Source organism: Ochotona curzoniae, unplaced genomic scaffold (genome assembly GCF_017591425.1).
Source record: "Ochotona curzoniae isolate NIBS_2020 unplaced genomic scaffold, NIBS_Ocur_1.0 scaffold_2587, whole genome shotgun sequence".
Lineage (NCBI taxonomy): Eukaryota > Metazoa > Chordata > Mammalia > Lagomorpha > Ochotonidae > Ochotona > Ochotona curzoniae.
This window is the reverse complement of record NW_024467096.1, coordinates 16296012-16318063: the sequence shown is the minus strand read 5'-3', so window position 1 is coordinate 16318063 and position 22052 is coordinate 16296012. Positions and strand designations below refer to the sequence as shown.

Genomic DNA, 22052 nt, shown 5'->3' with positions numbered 1-22052 from the left:
GCTGATCTTGAGTAGCGCAGTGTGGTTACTTGTCTCCATGTCCACTGCGTGACCTGGGGGCATCTGGATGGCGGCGCGCTCAGTGCTGTTTCTGCGATGCCTGGCTTCAGGGAGATCCGTCTTAATGTTGCTCTCTGCTGCATTTCAGAGCCATTGAGAAGCTAAGCGGGCATCAGTTTGAGAACTACTCCTTCAAGATTTCCTACATCCCGGATGAAGAGGTGAGCTCCCCTTCGCCCCCTCAGCGAGCCCAGCGTGGGGACCACTCTTCCCGGGAGCAAGGCCACGCCCCTGGGGGCTCTTCTCAGGCCAGACAGATTGATTTCCCGCTGCGGATCCTGGTCCCCACCCAGTTTGTTGGTGCCATCATCGGAAAGGAGGGCTTGACCATAAAGAACATCACTAAGCAGACCCAGTCCCGGTACGTGCCTCCGGGGCTTCCTTTGCTTCCTTCTGAGGGGTCCCCTGAGTGCTGGTGGGTCTCAGCCACCCTTGGTCACTTGCTCACAGCAGCACTGGGGGCTGTGCTAGATGGGACAACGGCTTCATTAAACAGGATTACTAACAGACTAACATGAGCCAAGGGCTTTGGTGAGCTTCATGCTAACGGACTAACAGACCCTGAGAGGCTGCAGGTTGGCACTGATGACCTCACAGCCAAGGACTGTTCCCATCAACTAACAAATGCTCATGAATGTCTATTTCTAAAACAGCACAAGTGCGGGGCTCTGTGGGGTCCTAGAATCCACTTCTACCTGTCCTTCCGCTGCCTCTGAGTCAGAGTCCAGGAGTAGCCATTGTTTGAGGCCGCTTTGTAGTCTCAAAACGCCACAAGATGGTAGCCAAGGAGTGGCTGCTACATGAACAAGAAATAAAGCACACGGGTCTCATGTGTACAGTTTGTCCAGGGGAACAGAACCAGAGGTAGGAGTTAGCAGATAAGGTGACTTGTGGAGTTGCTGGCTTTTGTATCTTCATAACACCGCAGCACAGTGTCATGAAGAAAGCACAGAACTTGAAAACAATTGTTGATATTCAAATTTTACAACTTAAAGGCCGAATGATGGGGGTGGCAGCAATCTCTCTAAGACATGGATTGCTTCTTCTATAAAAAAGAACTAGCTGTGTTTTGCCAAGATTATTAAGATTAGTACAGCCAGGATGATTGGATGAAATGAGAGAATACTTAAATCAGGCAGTACCAAGTGAAAGTGATTTTTATTTATGTCTTTTTGTTCTAAAAATTGTTTCAGGTGGCTTAAATGCATTTTTCAACAAGTGTAAATACCGGTGAGGTTAGCTCTGAGTGTTGTGTGCGTCCATTTTTATTAGAAATAGGACAAAGATTCGGCACTGGGCTTTCTGACAGCCAAAGCAGAAAGGGATGTCATCAATTATGTGATTTTGAAAGTTCACAAAAACAAGTAAGACCACAACTACCCGGCGAAGTCTGATAAAGTCATCAAGCTTTTGAGCCATTAGTTTTAAGAGCCTGGAAGGAGGCAGGCTGCCAGTGGAAAGGAGAACAAAAACTTAGAGGGCAGGCCTCTGTTTTCTCTCCACACTCAAATATAGAAAGCTTGCTTGATTTGGGTGTTTTGATTTGGATTAACACACGGCTCTTAAAGGCTGCGATCAGTTGAGAGTCCGGCACCGCGCCAACGTGCAGCGTGATCCTCACTTTATCCTTCACTCCTACAGCCCCTGGAAAAGGCGCATAAAATACTTCCCTTACCACAGCAACTTCGTTACCAAGTGGGCTTGCTGCCTTTTTTTGCCACAGTTAGAACCATTCCCTTCTAGCTGAGCCTTTCAGGACTAGAGTCTGGCACAAGGCCCCCTGCTCTGCTTGCCTCCTCCTTGGAGAATGGCCTTGGTTGCAAACGTGCTCGTGACGCTCTCTTGTCTGTGTCCTCGCTGTGTGCTGGTGGGTGTGCCTCTGCTTTGGGAGTAGGGTTCTAGCTCGGGTGGCCTTGTCCTTATAAGTCTTGATTCTCTTTCTACAGGGTAGACATCCATAGGAAGGAGAACTCTGGGGCCGCAGAGAAGCCTGTCACCATCCATGCCAGCCCAGAGGGGACCTCTGAAGCATGCCGCATGATTCTGGAAATCATGCAGAAAGAGGCTGATGAGACCAAACTGTGAGTTTGCATACAGGGCCCAGATGACTGAACAGACAGTAAGAATAGATGCCCTTCATTCAGCCAAATATGTATTTTTTTTAAAAGATTTATTTATTTATTGGAAAGTCAGATATACAGAGAGGAGGAGAGACAGAGAGGAAGATCTTCTGTCCGATGATTCACTCCCCAAGTGACTACAACGGCCAATGCTATGCCGATCCAAAGCCAGGATCCAGGAACTTCTTCCAGGTCTCCAACACGGGTGCAGGTTCCCAAAGCATTGGGCCATCCTCAACTGCTTTCCCAGGCCACAAGCAGGGAGATGGATGGGAAGTGGAGCTGCTGGGATTAGAACTGGCGCCCATATGGGATCCCAGGGCGTTCAAGGCGAGGACTTTAGCCGCTAGGCCACACTGCCTGGCCCAAATATGTATTTTTAAAACTTTAAGTCAGGGGGCGCAGCATATGACCTAGTGGCTAAATCCTTGCCTTGCAATTGCAGGGATCCTATATGGGCACTGGTTCTTGTCCCAGCTACCCCATTCCCATCCAGCTCCCTGCTTGTGGCCTGGAAAAGCAGTGGAGGACAACCCAAAGCCTTGGGACCCTGCACCTGTGTGGGAGACCTGGAGAAGCTGCTGGCTCCTGGCTCCTGGCTCCTGGCTCCTGGCTTCGGATCGGCTCAGCTCTGGCCATTGTGGCCACTTGGGAAATAAACCAGAGGACGAACTATCTTTCTCTGTTTCTCTCTGTAAATCTGCGTTTCCATTAAATATAAATAAATAAATCTTTTTTAAAAAAGGAAAAAACAGGGGTTAGGATTAAACACATACCCCAGCCTTTAAAAGAAGACAAACACTTTAACTCTGGGATACACATCCCATAACTGCTCCAGCTTCCTGCTAATGAAGCTTGAGAGGAAGTAAAGGATGGTTCAGTTATTTGGACCTGTGCTACGCATATGGAATACCTGGATAGTGTGTTATGAGCTCCTGGCTTTAGCCTTGGGCCATCTCTGGCTTTTGTGTTTGGGTGGTGAACCAGTGAATGGAACATCTCTCCCTCTATCTTTCTGTATATCTATGTCTCTCTCTCTCTCTCTCTCTCTCTCTCTCTCTCTCTCTCTCTCTCTCTGCCTGTAAAGTAGATGAGAAATAAATTTAAAATCTTAATAAGGGATTGTATTTAAGAAGTTTGTTCCCTTGGGGCTGGAGTTGTGGCAAGCACGCTAAGCTTCTGCATGAGGTACTGGCATCCCATGTTAGGTAGTGATTCAAGCCTTCCCTCCACCTCCTATTCTACTTCTGATCCAGCTGCCTGCTAGTGGCCTGGAAACTCAGCAAGACAGCTCAAGTTCTCAGGCCCCTGCACCCATATATTGAAGACCCGGAAGAAGCTCCCAGCTCCTGAATTTGGGGACCAGCCCAGCTTGGGCTATTGTAACTATTTGGGAAGTGAAACAGCAGATGAAAGATTGTCTGTGTAACTCTGCTTTTCAAATAAATTTTTAAAATTACTAATTAAAAAAAAAGAAGTTTGTTCCCAAGTGGAGTACAGTGGAAAATAGATCTTTGACATTCACCCGTGGCTGTTTTGCTGCCGTGTGATTCTTCTGGTGACCCTAACCTGTGACCCCATTGGTAATAATTATAGACACATAGACTCATGCTGTCCGGTAGACTTTCTGCAGAAATGGAAATGTTCTGTCTGCCCTGTTCAATAAAATAGCTACTACCACATGTTGCTGTGGAGTAATTAAATTGTGATTAGTGCAACGAAGGAAATGAGTGTTTTGTTTTAATTAGTTCAAGTGTCAATAGGCATGTGTATGGCTAATGACTGCCATATTGGACAAGGCAAGTCCGCAATCCCTGTTGTCACCAAATCCATCCAGTGCTGTTCTAGAAAATTTTTTTTTCTTTCTATCATGCCTTAGAACTAGATGACAATTCAAGCTGACTTTTGGCTTCTACGTTACACTTCTTGCTTTTTTTTGTTTGGTTCTGTAATTTCCTCGCCTTTCTTTTTTTGAAAAACTTGAGATTCCATAGTGTGGTAAGTGTTATGCCAATCTTAATGCCTAATACAGTCTGTGTGCACTAATGGGTGGTAGTTAATAAATAAAGAGACTACTGTCAGCTTGGGAAAACGTGTTTATACACAGCTATGGTAATTTTATGAGGAGCAGTGAAAGATATATTAAATATAACATTAATTTAGCAACTTAGCATCATGAATATTTCAAAACCAAGAAAGTAAAGGTAGTCTTTAAAAATAGATTTATTTCTGTTGGAAAGGAAAGGCAGATTTACAGAGAGAACGAGATACAGAGAAGATCTTCCGTGTCTCCCATGTGAGTGCAGGGGCCCAAACACTGGGCCATCTACTGCTATCCCAGCCACAGTAGCAGGAAGTTGGATAGGAAGTGGAGCAGCTGGGACCTGAATTGGTGCCCATATGTGATCCCAGCATGTCCAAGGCAAGAATTTAGCCATAGAGCTCTTTACAGGGAGAGCTCTGCAAATCTGTTTTCAGATTTCCTTAGGAACCCTGACCTTTCTGTTGTGAATTATTTTCTCTGCATGGACTTTGGAAGCTCCCCCTAATGCTGTCATTTGGTTTGAAAGCGCCCCAGCTCATACAGATTGAGAACTTTATAAATGGCCCCCTCCTCTCCCGTGATCTAACACAAGCAAATTGCAAAATTCTAAGTAGTCAAGACTACTGATGCATAGATAGAATTTTTTTTATTGGAAAGGCAGATATACAGAGAGGAGAGACAGAGAGGAAGATCTTCCGTCCGATGATTAACTCCCCAAGTGAGCGCAACAGTCGATGCTATGCCGATCCGAAGCCAGGAGCCTCTTCCAGGTCTCCCATGCGGGTGCAGGGTCCCAAAGCTTTGGGCCATCCTCAACTGCTTTCCTGGGCCACAAGCAGGGAGCTGGATGGGAAGTAGAGCTGCCAGGATTAGAACCGGCGCCCATATGGGATCCTGGCGCGTTCAAGGCGAGGACTTTAGCCTCTAGGCCACGCCGCCAGGCCCATAAGGAGGAATATCTTTGACATAACTTTTCTAAGTACATTGCTGAAGACGCCAAAACTCCTGAGCTAGACCCAGGTCCTGCTTGGAAGGAGCTTGCGGCCCACTGGTTAAACAAATGATAACCCCCCTGAGTAATAAATTGTGATGTGAGAAGTGCAACTTTGGGGAAATGCTGTGTCTAATGATCTGTGTAAAGGACACTCCAATCCCAGTTTCAGAGGGATAGGGGGATTGACGTGTTTCAGAAAGGGTGCTCTGTAGGTGACAGAACCCAGAGGGGACTGAGTAAGAGGTAAAAAAAAGAAATACATGACAACAGGGATCCTGGCTTAGCCAGTTTTCTGTTGCTAACCCCCTGGATCTCTTTATAAAGAGAACAGGTTTGGAGGTGGAATGTCCAGGAGTGTCAGCAGCCCCTGTATTTACCTTCAAGAGAATTCCCTGACCGCATCAGCCCCCCATGGTGGATCCTGCGATAATGAGAGGGCATTCAAGAGGGAGAGATTGTGGGCTATGAGCACGGCAGCTCCAGGAGCGCAGGACTTACTCCTGCTCTTACATCCCATTTGCATTGCACAGAAACTCACTGCTCCGGGTCTCCATTAATCCCTTCTTCTTTTTTTAAGATTTATTTTTGTTGGAAAGGCAGATATACAGAGAGGAGGAAAGACAGGAAGATCTTCCGTCCAATGGTTCACTCCCCCAAGGGGCCGCAATGGCTGGAGCTAAGCCAATCCAAAGCCAGGAGCCAGGAGTTCTTCCAGGTCTCCCACGCGGATGCAGGGTCCCAAGGTATTGGGCCATTCTTGACTGCTTTCCCAGGCCACAAGCAGGGAGCTGGATGGGAAGTGGAGCTGCCAGGATTAGAACCAGTGCCCACATGGGATCCCAGCGCGTGCAAGGCAAGGACTTTAACCACTAGGCTATCGCGCTGAGCCCCATTAATCTCTTCTTAGGGCAATGCCCTGGAGAGACACTGCTTCTTCCATTGGGCTCCATCACCTAAGGGTTCCTCCAACTCAGTACCACCACTGTGGGAAACACCAGCACATGAATCCTTGGGGCTCAATTGCATTGAAATCATAGCAGATCCTATTCTTTTTCATTCATTTTTCAAATATGTACTGAGCACCTACTGGGTGTGTCAGGCATTGTTCGTTATACTGGAACTCGGCAGTGAACAAAGCTGACAAAATCCCTGTTCTCAGGGCCAGCATGATGGCTCAACTGGCTAATTCTCTGCCTGCAAAACACCAGCATCCCACTTCTTGCCTACTACACTTCCCATCCAGCTTGCTGTTTGTGACCTGGGAAAGCAGTAGGGGATGGCCCAAAGCCTTGGGACCGTTCACCCACGTGAGCGACCCAAAGCACCTCTTTGCTCCTGGCTCTGGATCAGCTCAGCTCCAGTCATTGCAGCCATTTAGGGGGTGAACCAGCAGATGGAAGATCTTTTTCTCTGACTTTCCTCTGTAAATCTGCCTTTCAACTAAAAATAAGTGAATCTTTACAAAACAAGTGAACAAACAAAAAATTGCCTGTTCTCAAAGTTACTTCATTGTGATGCTTCTGTTCGCCTTGAGGAAATAATAATGCACCTGTTAGATACTTTGGGCTCAGTAACAGAAAACAAGTCCTGCAAGCCCTCAGATGTGACCATTATGTTGTGGAAGATTCACCTGACTTTGGGGCTCAAAGCCACAGGATGCTTTTCTGCACTGCCTTCCTCAGGGCGGGTTATGCTGCCTTGGTGATGCGAGTGTGGTTATAGTGATTTCAGAAATTACATCTCCACTGGAAAATATGAAAAAATGAAAGGGCATATCTTCTTTATATCTTTTCTTAAAAACTTTTCTAAGAATTGTGATTTTTAAATATATGTATGTATAGCAGCTTCATCATTTTGAAGTACACTGTTCAGTGGTGTGAAGAGTATTCACAAGGTTATTAAAGTGAGATCTCCAGAACCTTCTCAGTTTGGAAGCCCAGACTCTGTACTCCTTGAACAGTTCTGCTGCTTCTACCTCCCACCCACCTCTATCAGAACCATTCCTTACCAAGTCCAGTTCATGTGAATTTGACCACTCCAGATATCTTGTATAAGTGGCTTCATACAAGGCTAATTGTTGATGATGGGCTCATTTATTTCACTTAGCTTAATGTCCTCAAGATGCACCTGTGTGGAGACCTCCCCAAGGGATCTAAATCTGAACAATGTTCCATTGTTAAACTGCATTTTGTTTATTCATTAATCCACTGATGGGCTTTGGGGTTGCTCTAGCTCTTGGTTGTTATGAACCGTAATCCTGTGAACCTGGGTGTGTAGATCAATAGAGCTTCACACTCCTATTCTCTTTTTTTTCCCCCATTTACCTTAAAAAGTTAGTATAAAGATTTAATTATTGCTTTTATTAGAAAGGCAAATAGATCTTGAGAGAGACAGATATGCCTTCCAACTGCTGGTTTGGTCCTCAGATGCTGCGGTGGCAGGGACTAGAGTAGCCCAGGGCAAAGCCAAGAGCCTGGAACTCCATCTAGGGCACCCCTGTGGGTGGGTGCCAAGGACTCATGTACTTGTACCATTTCCCACTGCTTTTCCACTTGCATTATCAGGGTGCTTGATTGGAAGCAGAGCAGCCAGGATTCAAACTGGCATTCCATAAGGGATATCAACATCGCAAGCCCCAAGCTTCATCCTCTGCCACAATACCAGCCCTGCATTTTCTCATGGAAGTCGAACCATCCTTGTACCCAAGGAATAATTCCCACTTGGTCGTGGTATATAATCCTTTTCATAATGCTGTGGATTTCAACTTGCCAGTGTTGTGTTGAGGAATTTTATGTCATTTTTTAATTATGGATGCTGGTTTGCTTGTGGTACCTTTGAGTGACTTTGGAATCTGAATAAATCTGGCTTCATAGAATGAGGATGCAAAAACATTCTCTTCAGCTTCTTGGAGGAGTTTTAGAAGGGTTGCTAATAATGTTTGGTATAAGGTGAGCTTTACGGTACGGTGAGTTAAGTGGTTGTATGAGACATCCACATCTCATACTTTGGGGCCTAGTTCAAGTCCCAGCTACTCTCTTCCAATTCAACTTCCTGGTAACATGCATTCTAGGAAATAGCAGGTGGTGGTTCATATTGTTGCGCCTGTGCCACTTGTGTGGGAGAACCAAATGGAGTTCTATGCTTCTCGCTTTGGTGTGGCCCAGCACCACTACTGCAAACAATCAGGGAGTGGGTAGCAGATGGAAAATCTTTCTCTCGCCCTCCCTCTCCCTTTCTGTCTGTCTCAGTTTCTCCTTTACTCGGCCTTTCAGATAAATAAAAAGTAAATAAACTTTTTTTTTAATGTGAAGCCATTTGGTCCTGAGCTTTTCTTTTGTTGGGAGGTTTTTAAATGATTATTCAGATTTTCTTTTATTTATGATTCGATCTTAGAAGGTTGTATATTTCTAGAAACTGATCCATTTCTTCTTGGTTATCCAATTTGTCAGCATATCTATTGTTGGCACAGTATTCTTATTCTTTCTGTGGCATTGGGTGTAATGTTCCTTATTCATGTCTGACTTTAGTCATTTAAATGTTCTTTTTCTTAATTTAGCTAAGGTTTCCTAAGTTGCTTGATCTTTTATTTAAAACACCAACTGTATCATTTTGTTATTTTCACGTTAGCTTTGCTGTAATCTTTATTTTTTCCTTCCTCATACTAGCCTTGGGCTTAGCTTGTTTTTCCTCCTTATGTCTTGAGGCATAAAATTAGGTAGTTCCATTCAGATTTTATTTTGTAATATACACATTCGCGAAATAAACTTCCCTCTTAGCACTGCTGGTGCTGCATCCTGTAAGTTTTGGCCTGTTGTCTTTTCATGTGTTCCAGGTATTTTCTAACTTCCTTTGGCTTCTTTGACCTACTTAGGGTGTATGTGTGTATTATTTCATTTCCATGTAATTATAAATCTTACAGTTTTCCTTGTGTTGTTGATTACTAGTTTCAAACTTTCTATAATTTCAGTCTTCTTGAATTTACTGTTACGGGCATTGTGGCCTACTGTTTTGCCTATGGTAGAGAATGTTTTCTTCTGTTATTGTGGAGTGGTTTGTATTGGGTCCGTTCTTCAGCTCCTGTGTTTTTCTATTGTTCTTCTGTCTGCTAATTTAATTATTATTAAAATGGAGTGTTAAAGTTTCCTATTTCATAATATTGCTTTCTATTTCTCTCTTCAATTCTGTCAAGTTGGCTTCAAATGAGTGTATTTAGGAGTTCTGTGTTTTAGTGCACAAATGCCAATAATTGTTACATCACTTGAATGCTCTCAGATTATTACATAATGTCATTCTTTGTTTCCTGTAATAAGTTTTTTGGTGGTTGTTGTTAGTTTTTGTCTGATTTTAGCATATCATAGCTGCCCTCCCTCTCTTTTGGTTGCCATTTGTGTGGAATCTTATTTAACCTTTTCCTTCAGTCTCTGTCTAGATTTTTCTTAATTGCTATTTTATTTTGAAATATTTACATAGTTGAGAGGGATGCATGCCTGTGTGGGCCTCAGGTTAGGGTAAGAAGGTTGAGGTATAGAGGAAGGTGAGTGGAATAAATATTCATTTCTTTTTCTGTTTTTTTTTTTTCTGTATGGAGTGGAAAAGAGGTTTGAGGAGGTGGAGTCGCTCCTTGCTGCCAAACTACATCAGCGTCCAGAGATGGGATAGTCGTTTGATGATGCCTTAAAGAGCCCAATGTGAGGAAGCGTTTTCCAGGGATGTTACTTGAGTGGTTTTGATAGTTCTGAGATGTTATCAGTTTCATTGCTCCATGGTTGAGAAAATCATTTCAAAGTCTCTTGGTTGACAACATCTATCTTAGTGTCTGCACAGACCCAGACACTTGCTGCAATGTTTGGTCAGGAGAGCTATCCATCCTTCTCCACTTTCCATCCTCTGACAAGGCACTAGATATCCACTCCTGGCCTAGATGAGCTGGCTGCCATGTCCTTTGTGTGCGTCTGTGTATGCTATCCCTCTGTGTGGGCATCAGGAACCAAGGAGCCCCAGATCCAATATGTACACTCCAAGGTCAGACCACATATCTTAAAACTTCCCTGTAGTCGGGGTTTGAGTCAGCAGTCTAGTTGGGGAATCCCCCAAGAAACCTCTCCTGGAAATTCCTCAGACTTGACTTGTGTGTGTTCCAGCCAGTGCAGGGTCAGATTCAGTCTACCACCTGCACCAGCCAACACACATACCAGTGGATGCGGCCAGCTTTTCAGATACACTCCTAGCCTGGCCCATACCGCAAGCCCCACCACCTCTCCCCTGGCCCCAGGCTCTCTTTTTTTTTTTTTTTTTTTTTATTTAAAGATTTATTTTTATTATTTTTTCATTGGAAAGACAGATATACAGAGAGGAGAGACAGAGAGGAAGATCTTCCGTCCGATGATTCACTGCCCAAGTGAGCACAACGGGCCGATACTATGCCGATCCGAAGCCAGGAGCCTCTTCCGGGTCTCCCGCGCGGGTGCAGGGTCCCAAGGCTTTGGGCTGTCCTCGACTGCTTTCCCGGGCCCCAGGCTCTCTTACACACCCATGGGTGTTGTGGCATAGCTCAGTCTGCTCCACCCCCAGACTCAGCCCACATGAATGCCAATGGGCTTGGCCGAGGCTGCCCTCAATCCTGGCTCTCGGGCTCACTAGCAGGAGCTTCAGCCTAACAGGGGAGTTCCCCAACTTTCCCTATCAGACCCACCTCCAGCCAAGGATCCTCTTGTGCACTGGTAGATATTTGGACCAGCCTAACTGGCCTGAACCCATTCCAACTCTTGCCAGCAGGTGCAATAGCCCAGATCTGCCTAACCCACTCCAGACCTAGCTTTCTAGTGGACCAATAGGTGCTGCAGCCTAGCCCATCCCTTCCTGTACCCTGTGGTTTATCACAAATGCCAGTGGAAGCTGGAGCCTAGCCCAGTCTGGCCTGTCCCTGCACCTAGCCCACACACATGCTGAGGGGTGCTGAAGCCCTCTTCAGTCTGCTCTGCCCACTGTCCTGACTTTCGTGCTCACCAGTGAGAGTTGCAGCCTAGCAGGGTAGTCCCTGTAGTTCCCCCTCTAAGCCAACTCCCAGCCCTAGATCTTGTGCATACCTTTGTGTGCTTCCATCTAGCATGGCATGGCCTGCTCCCAGCCCCAACTCTCGTGACGGGTACTGCAGCCCAGCTCAGCCTGCCCTCAACCCTGGCTCTCATGTGAGCTGATAGGTACAGTTGTCTAGCTCACCATTGGCCACACTCCATCCTGTTTCAGCCCAGCCCCACCCCAAGGCCTAACTCACACACATGCCAACTAGTGCTACAGCCTTGCCTGGCCTGATCCACACTCAGCCCTGGCTTTGTGCTCACCAGCAGGAATTGTGGCCTAGTAGAGGAGTTTCCCAAGTTCCCCTACCAGCCCTGCTTCCAGCCCAGGATCTTAGATGTGTTGGCTAATGCTAGATCCCTGCCTGGCGTAATCTGCCCCCAATCGCAGCCTTTGCATGTGCTGGTAGGTGCTGTAGCCTGGGCCAACCCAGCGTGCTTCCAACCCCAGATTCCATGTCAGTTAGTTAATGTAGTTGTGCCTGGCTTGGCCCTTTACCACCCCCAGCTCTCATGCAAACCAGCTGTTACTGCAATCCCACAGAAGTGAACCCACAAATTCCCTCCAGAATCTGCACCCAATCCTGGTTTTCTGATGAGCTGCTTGATGCCATGGCCCATCCCTTGTCCTGATACTCACTGGTGAGTACTGCTGCCTACCCCTGCCAGGCAGGCCTCCCCTCCTCCCGCAGCATTCTAGCTTTCCTGTGTGCCAGCAGGTAGCAGGCGATGCCACTTAATCCAGCCCAGATCTTCCTGTGTGGCCCTGCTCTCACCTCGATGTGCCTTCTGCCTTCCCTTTTCCAAACCTCTTAAACCCTAGTTTACCTGCAAGCCTAGTGGCCTGGCCTGTAGAAGTCCTCCACAGTCATCCCTCACCTGCAAGTGCAGGGGCCCATCCTTGGAGTTCCCCAGAAGTCATTCCACACCTGCCAAACACCCCCTCAGTGGCCGCACTCCCACTTACCCCCAAATCCCCATGCTCAGGCAATCTACAGACCCAGGAGGAGCTTCCAGTCTCCAGGCAGCAGGATCCACCCAGGCCGCTGTGCAGGTCCCAACCGTGACCTTAGCTTTAAAGTGAGTCGCTTGTAGTCAGCCTAGTCAGATCCTGAGTTTGCTTTTTAATCCACTCAACTCTTACGTCTTTTACTATAAGGTGATGAGAGCATTTACATTCACATTCACTGCTGATAGGGAAGGATTGCCTGTTGCTATTTTGTTCATTGATTTTTGTATGTCTTGTGGCATTTTTGTCTCTCTCTGCCTTCCTTTGTTGAAATGGGATAGTAATATGGCTTGATTTCCTTTTGTGTATGTTCTGATAGATTTTTTTGTATTTGATTTTTTTGTGTGATTACCATTGCTGCTACAAAAGCCATCTTAAGGTTACAGCATGCTCTTGTCTGTAATAACAAGTCAGCTTCCATCACAGGTAGAAACACTTCTGCATGACCTCTACAACCCCTTAAATTATATTTTTATGTTGTGTAGCCATTGACATATATGCATAACTTTTAAAATGTTTTTTCTAACTTTTGTGTACCCAAATTACTCTAGCATAGCTTATTATATTTTTCCATGTACAAGGGACTTCAACAAGTTTATGAGAAATGGAATTAAAATTGCTTTGATATTGGAGCCAGTGTTGTGGCATAGCATGTTAAGTTGCTGCCTCTGATGCCAGCCAGCATCCCATATGGGTGCCAGTTTGAGTCCCAACTTTCCATCTCCCCAGTGATATGCCTGGGAAAGCAGCAGCAGATGGCCCAAGACGCGGGACCCTAAACACATGTGGGAGACCTGGATGAAACTCGTAGTTTCTGGCTTCAACCTAAGCCATCCCTGGCTTTTTCAGATAGATAGATAGATAGATAGATAGATAAGGAGAGATGCATAAATTTAAAAACGTATTACTTCTGGAAAGCTATGTTAGCTACCACTCATTAGCATTAGTTACAGAAGTCACCTGACTGGTAATGAAGTATATTGATTGCCTTTGTCCATCTGGGAAAGTTTTAATTTCTCCATTTGAAAACCAAATTATTTTACTTGAAAGTGTTACACAGAGAAAGGGAGAAACAGATAGAGAAATCTTGCATCTACTGGTTCACTCTCCAGATGGCTGCAACAGCCAGAGCTGGGCTGTTTCAAAAGCTGGGAAGAAGCCAGGAGCTTCTTCCAGGTCTCCCATGTGGATTCAGAGGCCCAAGGCCTTAGCTATTCTCTGCTGCTTTCCCAGGCCTTTATCAGGGAGCTAGATCAGTGACAGAGCAACTGGGACTTGAACCAGCACCTATATGGGATGCTGACTTTGCAAGTGGAAGATTAGTGTGCTATCGCACCGTGCCAGCTGCATAATTTTTCCATTTTGCCAGGTACAGTATTCATGGTTAGCAGAGATGGGGTTTTTTCCCTCTCTCAACATTTTAAAGCTACTCATCATTCTACTGACTTCTGGATAGAAAATTTCCTACTGAAAAATCTGTCAAGAAACTTTTGGAAGCTGCTTTGTGTGTCACAAGTTGCGTATCTATTGTTGCTTTCAAGAGTCTATCTTTGACTTTAGACAGTTGATTATAGTGAGTCTCTCTTCCCTGTGGATTTATCCCAGTTGGAGTTCTTAAAGTTTCTTGATCTGTTTGTCCATTTATTCTCCAAGGTTGGGAATTTGACCACTTACTCAGATAAGCTCTCTCTCCTGGTTTTATTTTCTTTGTCTGGGATTCTCATTACACATTATATCGGTTTGTTTGATAGTGTCCCATAAATCCATTAATTCTCCTCTTTCTTTTTTATCCCTTAACTTGATGATTTCAAATGATTGACCTTCAAATTCATTGATTCTTTCTTATTAAATGTTGTTGAACTTCTTTATATTGTTTTCTATAATTCCTCTGTTAAGTGTCTCATTTCATTCATGCATTGCTCTCCTGATTTTATTTAGTTGCGTGTGTTCTCTTTTAGTTCACTGAACATCTGCATGGTTATTTGGTTCTTTTAAATTTTCTGTCAGGTTATTCATGCTCTTATAATTTTAGAATGAGTTTTTTGGAGTTTGGTCCCTTGGATTGGACCGTGTTTCTCTATGTCTTGGTAGGCCTTGTGATTTTGGTGGTGGGTGTTGGGGCAGGTGGGATTTTGGCAGATGAAAAAGCAACCACTCATTCTGCTGGCTTCATGCGGGGGTGTCATCCTCTAGTCAGCCTAGCTGGGGCCTCTCCAGCCTTTCCTGTCTGCTAATGTTCCCAGTGTCTGTAACTGTGGAACTGCAGCTCTCGCATCCAGTTTGCTTCTGCTTTTAGCAGCTTAAGTGATCAGAGTCAGTGACACAAAGGCCATTCATTCAGAAATTTTCCCCCAGAAAAGACAGAATGTTGCGTGCATGATCCAGTCTTTTGTTGCCATGCCAACAGAGGACCCCAGCCCTTCTAGGTTGTTCTTGATTATACCGTATAGGGAGAGAGGCATGACTGGTGACCCAGGTTGCAGTTTTTCATACCTGTTTTGCTGGAATCCCTTGTTGATTTTACAGTGACCTCAGTGTCACAGCTTTTCTCTTGATCTCCACAGTTGTCACAGACGCATCTTGGTCCATCTTGGGCTGTAGATTTGATGTCTCCTCAGGACAGCAGAGGGGCCCGTTTCTTCCTTGGCTACCACTTTGATGAAGTCATTCTGCCTTGTGCCTTTTCTTAAGAGCAAGATGAAACTTCCCGCACTCATGACCACAGGTTTTTCTTCATACCCCATTGTCCAGATCTGCCTCGTGAACTGCTTCAGAGGGTAGGTCAGAGAGTACAGTGACCACTCAGCATGTTCTCAGCTAAAATTCATGAACTGGAGTTGAACTAGAGTCCACTTGGTACCTGAACAGATTCATTTCTGTTTGTAAGAAACAGGGTAATGACTCCAGGAACGCAACCATTGTGATCATCCTGTATGTTCAGTGCTTGTTTGTCTGTTGCAGAGCCGAAGAGATTCCTCTGAAAATCTTGGCCCACAATGGCTTAGTTGGGAGACTGATTGGAAAAGAAGGCAGAAATTTGAAGAAAATAGAGCACGAGACGGGGACCAAGATAACCATCTCATCGTAAGCTGCTCAGATTTGTTGTGTCTGATAATAGAGAGCTTGCTTAATACTTCTGCTGTTTCTCAGACGTGGGAATATATAAGTGAAATAAGTGTCATCATCAAAAATAAACATGTAAAGATGTTGTCAGATTTTTCTAGCATGGATGTAGTGTAAGTTGCTAGTAAGATTTAACGAGTACGGTACGCCAAAATGTGTTGTGACAAAATCCGGTTGTCTCCTATGTCCACCAGCAATTCATTGTGATTTTTTTTCCTGGAATTTTAATTTTTTTCCTGTTGATAGCAAGTATTTCTTTTTTCTCTTTCTCGCAATGGCCAGATTGCAGGATTTGAGCATATACAACCCTGAGAGAACCATCACTGTGAAGGGCACAGTCGAGGCCTGTGCCAACGCTGAGGCTGAGATCATGAAGAAACTGCGTGAGGCCTTTGAGAACGATATGCTGGCCGTTAATGTAAGTGATGTAGGGCTCTACTCCTGGGTGGTTTCCTAAGAGGCTTAGTGTGAAACCATTAAAATCATAAACTCTATAGACTGTAAAATGAGGAAATAATTAGGACAGAAAGTTTGGTAGGGAAAGCAAGATAGAAAAGGGTTATGGCGGTATAGAATCATACGGACCAAGAAGACTGGAAAGCTACTTACAAAAACGAAGATGGGGGTGGCTCTGTGATATCACAGTTTAGCCTCCACCAGCATGGAAGCATCACATATAGGCACAAGTTCAGAACCAGCTTCCTGATAATGTACCTGGGAAAGCAACAGAGAATGTCCCACGTGCTTGGATCCCTGCACTCACATGGGAGACCCAGAAGAAGTTCCTGGCTCCTGCCTTTGGACCAGCCCATCTCCAGCAATTGCGGCTGTTAAGTGAGTGAACTGGCAGATAGAAGTTCTCCATCTCCCTCTCCTTGTAAATCTGCCTTTCAAATAAATAAATCTTTTTTAAAAAAATGAAAGTAAGTGATAAGCCAGCTGGGCTGGGCAATCTGAATCTCCCAGGTGAGTGGCAGGAAGATAACTGCTTGAACCAGCACCTGCAGCCGCGCAGGTGCACATAAGCAGAAGCTTAAACCTGGCACTCAGGTGTGGGATGCAGGCCTCCTGATCCTGTGCTTACGTAAACCAACTTCAACACTTGTCAGCTCACAGCCCTTTTAATTTGAGCCGAACCATATCTATTCCCCATCCCTCTTGGAGGACTTTGTAGCGAATCTCTGCCCTAGTATAATGTTTCCTAAAGGAGTGGCTGTTGACAACAGCCTCTGGGGGGCCACACCCCAGATCCCTCACTGCAGCACTGTCCCCGGAGCTCTATTTTCTTTTTTTTTCTTAATTTTATTTTTTATTGGAAAGTCAGATTTACAGAGAGGCGGAGAGACAGAGAGAAAGGTCTTCTGTCAGCTGGTTTATTTCTCAAGTCGTCACAACAGCCAGAGCTGAGCTGAAGCCAGGAGCTTCTTCCAGGTCTCCCACATATGTGGGTGCAGGGTCCCAAGGCTTTGGTCCATCCTTGACTGTTTTCCCAGGCCACAAGCAGGGAGCTGGATGGGGAGTGGAGCAGTCGGGATACGGACCAGCACCCATATGAGATCCTGGTGGATGCAAGCTGATGACTTTAGCCACTAGGCTACTGCGCCGGGCCCCTGTCCCTAGTGTTCTTGGCTTGGGTTGGTGCCATGGCCGCCCTCACTCCCACTTGCAGCCTGCCTTTCCTGTGGATCACGGGCCCATGAGACTCACTCCTCATACTTGGATACATTCATCTGTGGAGGACTCCCGACACCTTAGGGCTGTCTCCTTCTGGAAACGCTACAAAGGGTCCAGAGGCTCCCAGCATCTGTAGCTGAGCCTGTTGCTCAGATGCATTTGTGTCTAGAATCAAGTTGAGCACTCTTGTTGGACGAGTAACAGAGTTACTATATCAGATGAGGTGAAGACAGTCAAAGATAAGGTCCTAGGTGACCGCAGGCACAGAGGAGCAAACAGAAGATGTAGGAAAGCTGGCTCATGTCCAGGAGGCAGGTTGAGCCCAGGCTGGCATGGGTGCCCGCATTCCTCCACCTCTCACGGCCCATGTAACTGGAACCTGTCTCCAGCCTGCGGGAGCGTCTCTGTGTGTAAAGGTGACACCAGCAAACAAGGCCATTGCCAAGCCCGCAACTTGATAAAGGAGACAGTGAGCCGTGTGGAGCCTGGGTTGTGGAACCCAGAAATGTAGTGTGTAAAGTTAAAAATCTGATTTGCTTAAAATGCAGTCATTTCACATATATTTATCAAGTACTTACTGCATGCCGGGCAGTGAGAACACAAGTTTGTGTCTGCCAGGGAACTGTGATCTGAAAGGTTAGACCATGGTAAGGAGTAGGCAATTGAGAGGCCGTGTGACAGGCGCTATGTTAGCAAAGCAGAGGCCTGTGTGCGGGGATACCTGAACTCGGGTAAAGTCCACCTAGCGAGGAGGCCTTGGCCAGGAATGGAACGAGAGAGGTGCTTCTTTGCAAGGCAGATTGTGTGCGTGCTGGGCAGGGAGGTGAGGGTGAGTGTGGGGTGTTCAGGGAGGCTTAGGCAGGGTGGGGTGAGGGCTTAGCAGGGTGCCCTGGGTGCTCAGGGAGAGTCCTGTTGGCCTGTGGAGATGTGTGGACCTTCCCAAGGGCAGCAGAATAGCTTGGAAGGAATGCCATGGTCACGCTGGGGTCAGTGCCCTGTCCCCCTCTGGGGTGCAGCCTGCAGAAGATAAGGTCCACAGCCCAGTTTGAGCCGATCGGGAGAACAGATGCCACCCACACGAGAGCTGCAGGTGGAGCCAGGCAAGCTGGGCCTCTCTGGCCTCCGCGCCTCATCACTTTTCTCCATTTCTGTCCCCAGCAACAAGCCAATCTGATCCCAGGGTTGAACCTCAGCGCACTTGGCATCTTTTCGACGGGACTGTCCATGCTGCCTCCACCAGCAGGGCCCCGCGGGGTACCCCCCACTGCCCCCTACCACCCATTCACTGTAAGTAGCTCAGACCCTGAGTTTTTCCCACACTCGGGGCACCTCCAGGCAGCAGTGTTGCTCTGCCAAAGCCCAGGCTTTCGTCCAGAGGCTGTGCTTACAGGCGATGACAGGATGCCACCAGCACTGCTCAGGACACCACACTGTCCTATCAATACAGGCTGTTAAACACGCTGTGAGGGTGCGTCAAGAAGTGTGTGGCAAAGTGGAGTTAAAAGTTAAGTTTAATGATTTTGAAGTTCATGAACAGGCTTGCCCCTCCATAATATGCATTTTCTGCAAACTTTTTGGAGACTCTTCACATATGTCCTGTCCTGGAAAGAAAGAAGCTACTAGCAAACTCATTAACTAAAGGCCTGTTTGCTATGTAAAAAGAATCTGTTAGCTCAAGTAGCAGTAGGTATTGGTTATTGATTAGAATAGCAGAGTACCTGGATGAATGTATAAGTACACACACACACACACACACACACACGCATGCATTCATACAATTCCTGCCTGTGTTTATCATTGAAATGCATTGTTGTATTAATAAGTGTTTTAGAAGAAGGTACTAGATAGCTTGGGATCTAACTACTTAGCATTTAGTAGTTCTCTATGAATAGTTATTGTTTGAATCCATTCACAACAGAGAAAGGAAGGTAAATTTTAAGTTTTCTGCTGGGTCCGGCGCAATAGCCTAGTGGCTAAATCCTTGCCCTGTATACACTGGAATCCCATATGGTTTGTATCCTGGCTGCTCCACTCCCCATCTAGCTCCTTGCTTGTGGACTGGGAAGGCAGTAGAGGATGACCCAAGGCCCTGGGACCCTGGGCCCACATGGGAGACCTAGAAGAAGCTCCTGGCTCCTGGTTTCGAATTGGCTCAGCACCTGCCATTGTGGCCGCTTGGGGTTCAGTGAGCCAGTGGAATGGAAGATCTTTCCCTCTCTCTCAACTTCTCTCTGTAGATCTGCCTCTGCAATAAAAATAAATACATCTTTACAAAAAGATGAAAATTCAAAAAAACAAAGTTTGCTTGTTGCTTTTATTTCACAAGCATTCATACCAAATTGGAACTCTGGGTACTTGACAGTTCTTTTTGCAATCCTAATTCATCTCACCATATACTGCTAATTATTTGAGTGAGCTTTCTTTGTGAAAAAGTTTATGCTGTTTACGTGGGAGTAGTCAGGTGGGCAAAGCACTTGGTCAGGACTTAGACGTTGCATTGTGTGAGTTCATTGTAGCTTCTTTTTAAATTTTTATTTATAAAATTTTTAAAATTTTGTTGGAAAAGCAAATTTTCATAGGAGAGACAGAGGAGAAAATCTTCCTTTTATTGGCTTATTCCCTAAATGGCCACAGTGGCCAGAGCTGAGCTGAGCCAAAGCCAGCGGCTTCTTCCAAGTCTCTCACGGTAGGGCAGAGTCCCGGGGACCTGGGCCATCCTCCACTGCTTTCCCAGGCCGTACACACAGAGCTGGGTTGGAAGTGGAGCAGCCGGGACATGAACTGGTGCCCGTAAGGATGCCGGTGCGTTCTGGCAAAGGATTAGCCCGTTGAGCCACAGTGCCAGTTCCCTTAAAGGTGGGATGAATCCACTGTGCTCTTCTGTCAACCAAATAGTGAAATGAACTGATGACTTCTCCGTAGTCCTGTTCACAGGCAGCACTTCTGAGTCACCTCCGAGGCTGAGGGGTAGAACCCCACAGAGAGGCCTGTGTGTGTGTGTGTGTGTGTGTGTGTGTGTGTGATAGGAGGGACCATGGCAGCTGTTAAGTCCTGTGGCTGCCCAAGGCATGAACCGCTGGGAGCTTGAGACTGACCCAGCAGGGGACAGCAAAGGGTGCGAGGCTGCACTGCTGGCCACCTGGCAGTGGAACTGAAGGGCAGGAAGAAGCAAAAGAAAAGAAACCATTTCTTAAATTTGCAGTTTAAGTTAAGGTCTGCCTACTGTAGCCTGAGGAGGTAAATTTAGCTTTATTGGGAACCAGCCATGGCTGTTTACTTATGTTTGGTCTGTTTCTATTTTTCTACAGCAATGGCCAAGGTAATACATACAGCAGATACTATATGACCTGTAGGGTCTGAAATATTTTTATTCAGTGTCTTGTTTAGTTGGTCCCTGAATTAAAACAAGATGTTTTTTGGATAACCAGTTTTTTAGACTTGCAAATAGGTTTTGCCAGTCAGCCCCTTTCTGAGGCGGCAGACACGCTAAAGTGTCTACTAAAACAGTAGAGTAGCTATTTTATTATATAGTACCTGTTCTTTATAAAGCAGGTTTAAATGGAATTCTCATTTTAATAAAAGCCTCGTAGCTCTGAGCTTGACTCCGTGGATCAAGGTTAGACCCTGATCCAGAGCACACAGTTGCCTCGCCTCTCGGAGGAGACATGATGGGCCCGCAGACGCTGCCCTCACTGCACACCTGTGCAGGACCTGGGAGTGTCGCACCACAGGCTGTGGCCTGCTCCAGGGCCCTTTTCAGTGGTACTTCAAATTCTTCTACTTTCCGGTCACATAGGAAATTCAGATTGAGAGATTAAAAGGGTATTTTCGGATTGCTTTAAGATATACAAATATATATATATTTAGAAGCCAGTTTCAGAGAGAGAGAAAGAGATCTTCCATCTGCTGGTTACGCTGCCCAGTTAAAGCCAATACTGGGCCGGACCACAGCCAGGAGCTTCATGCAGGTCTCCTAAGAGGGATGCAGGGATGCAGGGCCCCAGGTGCTTGGGTCATCTGCTGCTGCTTTCCTCAGGCCTCAAGCAGGGAGCTGAAGCCGGAGTGGAGCCGCTGGGATATAAGCCAGTGCCAGTCTGGAACGCAGGCACCAGGAGTGGAGGCCTTCACCGCCTGGGTTGCTCCTGCACAGCACAAGCTTGTCATGTGTTTGTTTTAGTCACCAAGGGTCAGGAAGTCTATGCATCTCCTTATAGCTGGCGTGGCGTACACTGGTTGGTCTGTGGAATTCTTGATGAGTATGTGTGTATGAAAATACTATTTTTCATAGTTTTCTTGGTTATAAAAGTAATGCATGTGTAGTATTTATGAAGCAAATAATACCAGAATATAAATTACAAGCTGTTTTCTTAATCTCAACCAGCATTCCCAGGTATATGCATGTGTTTATTGTTCCTGTGTGTTAGATATTTCACGTTGCAGTGGAAATTCTTGGTGTATGTGTTTTGGCTTCTCTTACCCAGTTACTTCTCAAATAAATTCCTAGAAATCTCAATGTATGTCAGAATGCTTATGGAAAATGAAATGAAAAGCTAAGCTTGCGGGACAGGCGTTTAAGCTGCCGCTTGGGACACCCGTGTCTAATTTCAGAGTGCCTGGGATCGAGTCCTGCCTCTACCTCCTCCGTTCCAGTTTCCTGCTAATGTGTACCCTGGGAGGCAGCAGATGATGGCCCAGGTACTTGGGTTCCTGCCACCCCCATGGAGCCCTACACGCGGTTCCAGGCTCCTGGCTTCACCTGATGCTTGCAGGCATTTGGGGAGTGAACCAGCAGATGGAAGAATTTTCTTTCCTTCCTTCCTTCCTTCCTGCCTGCCTGCCTGCCTTTCTGCCTTCCTTCCTCTCTCTCCTTCCTTTCCATTGAGTCTTTTGAATAATGGAACAAAAACTTATTTATTTTACTGCAGAACATTTTGAAATCCATGTGCGGCTT

At 46.1% G+C, this 22052-nt stretch overlaps 1 protein-coding gene across 3 annotated transcripts in view; it reads left to right on the top strand.

Moving 5' to 3' along the window:
• The window catches only part of IGF2BP2 (insulin like growth factor 2 mRNA binding protein 2), a 169887-nt gene that overhangs the window by 131986 nt on the left and 15849 nt on the right, over positions 1 to 22052 (top strand). For 2 of the 3 annotated variants that reach the window (XM_041002677.1, XM_041002678.1), the window contains exons 6-10: positions 149 to 421; positions 2007 to 2141; positions 15266 to 15388; positions 15710 to 15845; positions 18260 to 18388. In XM_041002677.1, the coding sequence (XP_040858611.1) occupies positions 149 to 421; positions 2007 to 2141; positions 15266 to 15388; positions 15710 to 15845; positions 18260 to 18388 (796 nt within the window). The remainder of the gene's footprint in view (positions 1 to 148; positions 422 to 2006; positions 2142 to 15265; positions 15389 to 15709; positions 15846 to 18259; positions 18389 to 22052) is intronic. The other variant, XM_041002679.1, reaches the window with a different exon arrangement.